General features: G+C 50.0%; 1 protein-coding gene across 2 annotated transcripts; it reads right to left on the bottom strand.

The window, feature by feature from the left end:
- Positions 1-1,947: 1,947 nt before the first annotated feature.
- Positions 1,948-6,578, bottom strand: LOC100114140 (UDP-glucuronosyltransferase 2A3). 2 transcript variants are annotated; one of them, XM_031930823.2, is made up of 7 exons: positions 4,971-6,578; positions 4,188-4,454; positions 3,289-3,487; positions 3,028-3,204; positions 2,635-2,952; positions 2,321-2,549; positions 1,948-2,242 (listed from the first exon to the last, which is right to left on the bottom strand). In XM_031930823.2, exons 1-7 carry the CDS (start codon positions 5,193-5,195, stop codon positions 2,107-2,109), a joined length of 1,551 nt encoding a protein of 516 aa, XP_031786683.1. In that variant the 5' UTR covers positions 5,196-6,578; the 3' UTR covers positions 1,948-2,106. The 2 variants fall into 2 exon arrangements, with proteins under 2 accessions (XP_031786683.1, XP_031786686.1); XM_031930826.2 differs by lacking the exon at positions 4,971-6,578 and adding an exon at positions 4,557-4,675.
- Positions 6,579-7,558: the final 980 nt, after the last annotated feature.

The raw sequence follows: 7,558 nt of genomic DNA, 5'->3' as shown, positions 1-7,558 counted from the left end.
AGAGAGAAAGAGAGAGAGACGAGTGCGTATCCGCGCGAGCGCAACATGCATATACCTCTATGCCTCACAGTCTCTCTCTCTCTCTCTCTCTCTCTCTCTCTCTCTCTCTCTCTCTCTCGTTCTCCGCGGAGATGCAGATCTCTGCAGGCGATAGGTGTAGCGCCCGAGACAAATTGAACTTTTTCACCGACGAACCTGTCTCTCTCCTCTCTCTCTCTCTCTCTCTCCGCGTCTATACCTGTGTGTCTGTACGTATAGGTACACACATACGCGAGTGCAAACCTTTCTTTATGTACATTTACATCGCGGCTACATAGCGGGAGAGTTCGTTCGCTGCGCCCGAGCCTTCGCCGTACCTAATGTCTTTTTTGTATACCTGCGCACAAAAGGGGAGAGGGAGGCAGTTCCAGACGCTGCGTCTTGTTTTGTCGATTGACGAGTGGATAATTTTTATTTCCCGCTATAATGGCTTTCGTTTATATTGGCTAATACGATATAAAATGCCAATTAATTAGCCGCAGTGTGTATTATGTACACCTATATACACATCGGTATCTCAAGAGCCAGAGCCAATCAAAATAACCGCGTCGTGTGCAGCAGCAGAGCGGCAAAACAAAATTTTTAATTACAGCCGTTTCTTTATTCAATACGTAAGCTCCGTATACCTAAATTTTTTCCCCCATCGCCGGGTGCAGTATTGTACGTAACACACACGGCTGCAGCAGCGGGGGCAAGAAAGAGACGCCACCGGAAACCGTAATTCCAGCGAGCGAGAGAGTAGGCGCTGCTTTTTCAGCTTCATTAAGTTAGAAAACCGGAATAGCGCGAGTCGCGCGTGTATCCACGTGCCGAGCCCGTTCGCGAGTCGACTGACAATTATAAAACCAGTGCAGCGTCGTGTGCACGTATAATGCGACGGAGAGTCCGAAGAGTCAACGGACAGCGGGGGAAAAAGTCGATGCGGCTTTTCCGCGCATGCCGCGCGCGACAGCTCGTGTATTAAGCGTATTGAAAGAGACATTTTTATTAACTCTGTTTTTTCCTTCGCCGCGGGCTGGCTGGCCAGTGTTTAACGCGGTTGATACCGCGTTGACGCTGTCGTGCGATATGGAATTTTAATAGTAACTTGTGTCTGATATGATTTTCTGAGTTGAATAATGTAACTTATACCAGCATGCACGAGTATTTTTCTCGAAAATGAGGCAATCCGCACAAAGACATAAGTGCTTTATTGGAAATAGCCGATTTTATGGCATTGTAACGACGGCACACTACTCGCGCGCATGATTAATGAACGATCTTTCCGAGTTTTGTCACTCGCTTTTCCATTTACCCTTTATACGAATGCAGCGTCTTTTATTATAGGTGCTCAGGAATTCCGCTGCGATGAATTGAATGAGCTTTTCCGAGAGCGGTGATTCATTATTCCGCGCGCGCGCGTTTTTACGGAATTCGCGGCATCTTTCGCATGCCTGGGTAATTATGCGCGGTCGTACAGGTAAATGCGACGAGTGTTGACCTGATTGTTCGTAGTAAGCTCCATAGTATAGTGCGCTGGATTTTTTACAACTCTTTTTCTATTTTTTAACAACAGTGTGGCGAAGGTGAGAGCACGCATGGGATCACACACGCTTCTTGGTACACGAAGAGCGAACCTGTCTGGAGATTCCTATTTTATCAACATCCGATCGACTGCGTAGTGCGTCGCTTCGCGCACTCGATGTCAGAGCTCGCCAGCTGCCGAAGTCTGGTTTTATGGATTCCAGGAAACTGCTTTAACGGCGCAAGTTATACTGCTATTCTCTGCACTTGCGCAAAATTACTCTCCATTCCGATGACCAGCAGTTACCAACGAAATCGAGCATCGGAGAAGAAGGTAACGACGAACGGTGTGCATATTTTACAAATAATTTATTTATAAAATATTCAGCACTATACAGAAGATCCTTCACTTTATAAATAATTTATTTTCAGTATGATACATGTGTCTATAACATTAGTTCATTAAAAAAAGAAGATTGGTTTCATTTATACAAACAAAAATCATTAATAATACATGCGGTTGATCGTATAGTACAAAAAGTGGTAACGATGATAAATCGCCGCTCACTGCAGCTTCTCCTTCAGTTTTCTCCGGCCGGCTCTGTGCAGCAGCTTCCTCGTGCCGTAAACCAGGGTGAGGAAGAACGCCAGGTAAAACAGAGCCACGTCCAAGGAGTAGTAGTGCAGAGTCCTCATGTGCCTGCGGGAAGCGAAAAAATCGCGTGATAAATCGTTCCCTCTATCTACAGAATAATAAAATGCTCTCTAGTTCTCTCACCTCGTGGTGCTCTTCAGGTGCTCCGCGCCTTTGTGCCGGGCCACGTGCTCGACCCACCAAACGGCCAAATTCTTCGTGTCCACGGGAAGATCCTTCATCAGGGCGCTCCTCCTCTTGGCAGCCTCTCTGTAGGGATTGTTACCTCCGGCGGCCACCTTCAGTATGTTTTCTCGCAGCTCCGTTATCGTCAGCGTCCCCAGATCCATGACCAGCGCGTAGCCGAGTTTTTCTGTAAATCGTACACGTTCATATTATATTATCGGCGCAGCCTCTCGAGAGGACGAAGGAGAGAATCACGCTATATGGGAACCCACCGGCCTGAGCGGCGTTTCCGTCGTGGTCGCAGAAGACCGGAAGCACGAGGGTCGGCGATCCGTGGTAGGCGGCCTCGTGCAGCGAGAGTAGCCCACCGTGGGAGACGAACGCCCGGAGCTTCGGATGGCCGAGCAGCTCCTGCTGCGGCCACCAAGCGGCCGTCCTCACGTTGCTCGGCAGATTCTCGATCTTGCCTGCCTCCCACTTCCAGACGACGTTGTAGGGCAGCGTCGAGAAGACCGCTACGAAGCTCTTGCGCAACGACTCCGGCATCCCCGACGCCTTCACCGACGAGCCCATCGACACGAATATGAAACCTGTCGATTTACATGCGTGTAATTAGCCGATAATTTCGCGTTGCACTCGCCAAGCGCGCCGTGCGTGCGACTTACCCCGATTGAGGAATGTCTCCATTTCCGGACTGAGCTTCAGCGCCGGCCTGCAATGTATGCAGGCTATGTTGACGACGTTGGCCAAGTAAGGCACCGAGTCCGAGACCGAGTAGTGATTGTTCTGCAGTGTCAGTGGCACCTCGGCGACCAAATCCCGCACGTCCGGCACATCGTCGCCTGCGCGCAGTGCAAACTGTTATAGTCGCGTCGCTCGAGAACCGCGGTGAGTTTTTTGAGCACTCGTTACATTTTCGCACTTACCGAGATACTTGCGCAGAGTCGGCTGCACGAAGCCGGTTATCATGAGCCAGTGCATGACCTCGAGGGTCATCAGGTAGGCGACGTTAAAGATCCTCTGCAGGAAGTTCATGTCCTGCGTCAGGGCCTTGCCGAAGTAAGGCCTTATGGCCCAGGGCGAAGGGTTGCCCTGTCGGGCAATCGAGCCGCTGTAGAGGGCCACCTGAAAAGGAGTCGCGTAATTATTTTCGCTGGCTTGTGTTGCGACACAGCCCATCGGTGCCTATACACACACAAACACACACACACACACACACAGGCGCGCGATCGTCGAGAGGTTCGGGAATTTCTACTTTTGACAGAAGACGTCTGCGAGGCGTTCGACAACTTTCTTCGTTCGCGACTGCGTTGTGTAACAGTAGGCGACTTGTGAATTATTCATTTTGATCTGCTACTCCCCGATTCGATCTTTCACATATGTAACAGAGCCGCGTCGCGTGAGCGGGATTTCTCTATGGGCTTGAAACTATTTTCTCTCTCTCTCGATCACGCGCTTCCTTATTTTGCTCTTGCGAATGTACATTAGGGGCTCGCTGTTTTCGCAACGGTTCGATACTTCTGGTGAATTTAGATACGGCTCGGATTATTCAAATTTTAAATCGTTATATGAATCTGCTGATGATCAAAAACTAATTGGTAAAATATTCGCGTTGACGCAATTAACATCCCTTATAAAAATACCCGGCATAGTATAGACATTGCACAATTCTGAAAAATCATCGGGAAAAGCAATTATATTATAACAGCCGCGCGCGCGAGTTCAATAACTCGGCATACCGCGAATAAATTAACATCCGAAAATCCCGAAACACGTGTTCCGTGTGCGCGCTATATATATTTATATTAGCATCTATCGGACTCACCGTGTTCAGCATGATGGTCGGCAGGTGCTGGTCGTGCAAGATGCCGAGAAGGCACTCGGGATAAGCGCCGTCGACGACGACGACGTCCCAACGCGCTCCGGGATTACCCTCGGGTCGACGGACCTCCGACAGGGAGAAGTTGTCCTTGAGCAGAGCCTCGCAAGCTTCCCAGCCGTAGCGCATCGCGTCCCAGGGTGACAAGGGCAGCTCGTTGCGGAAACGCGAGCCCACGAGGTCCCACTCGGAGGTATAGTTGCCGATGTAGCTCTGGAATGGGTTTTGGTTTTTTTACTCAACGTATTGGCATTTTCAAACACAGAGCGTCGATTTATAGTATCGACTCGTTTGATATGCGGAACCCGTGTATACTTTTTGCACGTCCATTTACGAGCCGATTCGCGATTAAGTCGTCGTGTTTGAACAGCTCCCGAGACCACTTTGCACGTTTGTTCAATCAGAAAAACAACGAACAGTTCTTTCGTCCGTAATACCATCATCAGAGGCTCGAAAATTACCATACATATAAATACGCGTTCGCGTGCAGTAAGCTCGCGACACAATTAGGCCTGTAATTAATGTTTATCCGCGCGCAAATATGCACGTTCCCGAGATAAAAATAATCGTACGTTGCGAGCATTCCAAATACCCAACGTGCACGAATCATTCGAGTTCTTCTCAAAAGAGCCGGAAAATCGAAGGCTGCGCGCGCGCTCATAATTACCATGCGGGATCGTAAGGAGCAATAAAAAAATAAATTATACAATCGTGTATAATAATACGAACCTCGAGCTGCGGCGGCACAAGTTCCCTGAGCCCGTTATTGGCTGCTGGACCGGTGAATCCACTCGCCAGAGTGACATTGTGGCCCCTCTGGGTCAAGGCGGCGCCGAGGGCGACGAAGGGCACGGTGTGCGATCTCGTACCCCCCATAGTCGCCAAGAGCACCGAGTAACCATGGCCGCTCGCTATCAGCATCGAAAGTACCAGCAGCGCTCTCGACAGCTCCATGATCTCTCATAGGCGCGCACTGTTTAACAACAATCTTGAAAAAAATTCACTCGCGTGTACGACAATCGCGCTCGGCAATATCATCCGCTCGTCATTTCCCGCGATCGCGTTCGCGTTGAAATCGATACCTCCTCGCTAAAAGTGCGACTTTTCGCGTCTCAGGTAATATACGCGGCTTCGTCCATCAGCAGCCGAATAATGCCGCGGCTGTGTCTCGGCGCGCGCGTTATATTTGCGCGAGTTCTCTCTCTCGCGTGCGCGCGCGCGCGCGCGTTCTCGCACGGCTATTATACTCTTCTTCTTCTTCTTCTTCTTCTTCTTCTGTTATTCAAATGCCGGCGCGGCGCGCGTATACGAGCGGCTAATCGATTTTGCTTCGCTCGCGCGGAAATTTGAATGTCTAAAGCGTCGTCGGCTTTTTTACCGATTTTTCGAATATGATCGATGCTAGCTTATTATCATCTTCCACGAAGTGAGACGTATGCAGTGGTCGTCGCTGCTGCTGCCGACAGTTGTGGTCTGCCGTTCCTGCGGCTACCGATACTAATTGCGGCTCTACGTGCGGCCAATTCAAAACACATACTCTCGCAGCGATTATTTCATTGCTTTATTCGCGCGTCCGCCGTCGGATTGATATTCCTCGCGGTTGCGTGTATTATATAGAAAGAGAAAACGTGAAAGCGATATAGCTGTGTGCGTGTGTTCGAGTTGAGCCAAAAGGCTCGATCGGAATCCGATGAAAACGACGGGGCTATTTACGACGCCGCCACGGTCGTTACAAGCTTCCGCCTGTCGCCGTAAGAGAGTTTAGCTTCTTCTTCTTCTTCTGCTTCTGCCTTCAGCTTCTTCTTCTTCTTCGGGTTCGCGCGTACTCAACTACGCGCACTGCCGCCGCACGTTCTGGAAAAACCGCCTTCTTTTTGCACCGCCAGAGTTGCGAGAGCTGCCGCCGCGCGTGGATGTTGTCCGGTTATATTCCGTAAAACTTTCACTTGCATTTATACGCGGCGATTGCCCCCTGCTCGAATCTAATTGCGCGCGCGAGAGGCTGCAGTGTGCGCGCATGTATATACCTGTCGCTCCTGCAGCGCGCGCCTAAACTCACTAGTGATTTTTCGCTCTTCTCGCTTATCTTCTCTTCTTCACCTCGGCTTCGGCGTCGACATTTCGCCAACTCTATTTCGACAGCGCGCACTTCTTATCACTTGTTCACACCGAGTTATCGACTGTATACGATATTTGAGTGTTATTCTCGGAGGAGGAAAAAAATCGAGCCGGGACTCGCGAAATCGGTATTGGCTGCGACGCGGTCGATCGTCATTTGGCGGCTCGCGCGCGACTCTCGCGGTGTGTATCTCTCTCGAAACGTGAAAGTCCGGCGGTACACTGGACTCGGCGGCGGATCAGCTGTATATACTCGTAAAAGAAAAAGAGAGAGTTTAAAGCCTCCCACTTATAGCCTCTCGCACGCGCAAGGAGTGCTCGCGAGCTCTGCAGTATAGAAGATATTTGAGGGGCACTCATCCCGCTCGGCTGTGCAGTATGTATGCGTACAGAGAAAGTACATCCTCGGCGCGCGCTGCGTTCCAAATATACATGCATTATTATACCGTCGATCGCAATTTTTTTCCTGCCGTTCCGTCGTTTTGGGGTGCAGGAACTGGGTCGAGGTATGCCGACTGGCAACCGGTTGTCAAGGTGCCGCGTGAGGCGATTTTTCACGCCCAGCCGCAGCGAGGGGTTTTATTTGCAAAAAAACGTTCGATTTTACAAGGTCGATCGTTGTCATTGCGATCACGCCTTGGGATGCGATTATCGCGTGTTGCGCACACCCGAAGCATCGCACGTACATACTTCAGGTCTTATTATAATAACCTAAACTACCCGCCGTCGGGGCTTGCAAAATCCTTGCGGGCAATAGGAAATCGTCGTTGCAAAATCGGCAAAGCCAAACGAGCTGTTTTGAAAATATTTACGTTCTCGGCTTCTTTGTTTTGCGATTTCGACATTTCTCGATGCTCGCGCTCGTGCGAAAAATTTCAATTCTCCGAGCCAACCCGATGTGATTTCGCGTGTAACACAATTTTAAAAAAATCGGTATATACAGCATGTATAAGTACAGCGCAAGGTGAGCGAGAGAGTATATAAAGCGCAGGGAGTAAACGTCGGTCATGCATGCGGAGATTTGGGCCTCGCCGCTTTTCCGCACGTATGACTTTCGAGAGAGAGAGAGAGAGAGAGATACGGTCGGTTTTTTCCTGCGTCGGCGCTACTTTTACACAAATCACAATCGCTATCCCGTGACTCGCGATATATTCTAATCGGCCGGCGCTTTTTACCTGCCACAGTGAAAGCGAGCCAGT

This window comes from Nasonia vitripennis, chromosome 1 (assembly GCF_009193385.2).
Source record: "Nasonia vitripennis strain AsymCx chromosome 1, Nvit_psr_1.1, whole genome shotgun sequence".
Lineage (NCBI taxonomy): Eukaryota > Metazoa > Arthropoda > Insecta > Hymenoptera > Pteromalidae > Nasonia > Nasonia vitripennis.
This window is presented reverse-complemented; position numbering and strand designations above follow the sequence as displayed.

Excerpts from the sequence above, each read along its gene's own strand:
- LOC100114140 (XM_031930823.2), bottom strand. The coding sequence starts at position 5,195 with ATGGAGCTGTCGAGAGCGCTGCTGGTACTTTCGATGCTGATAGCGAGC. Across the intron at positions 4,455-4,970 it reads TTGTGCCGCCGCAGCTCGAG|AGCTACATCGGCAACTATAC; the intron begins GTTCGTATTATT and ends AACCCATTCCAG. Across the intron at positions 2,953-3,027 it reads GGAGACATTCCTCAATCGGG|GTTTCATATTCGTGTCGATG; the intron begins GTAAGTCGCACG and ends GTAAATCGACAG.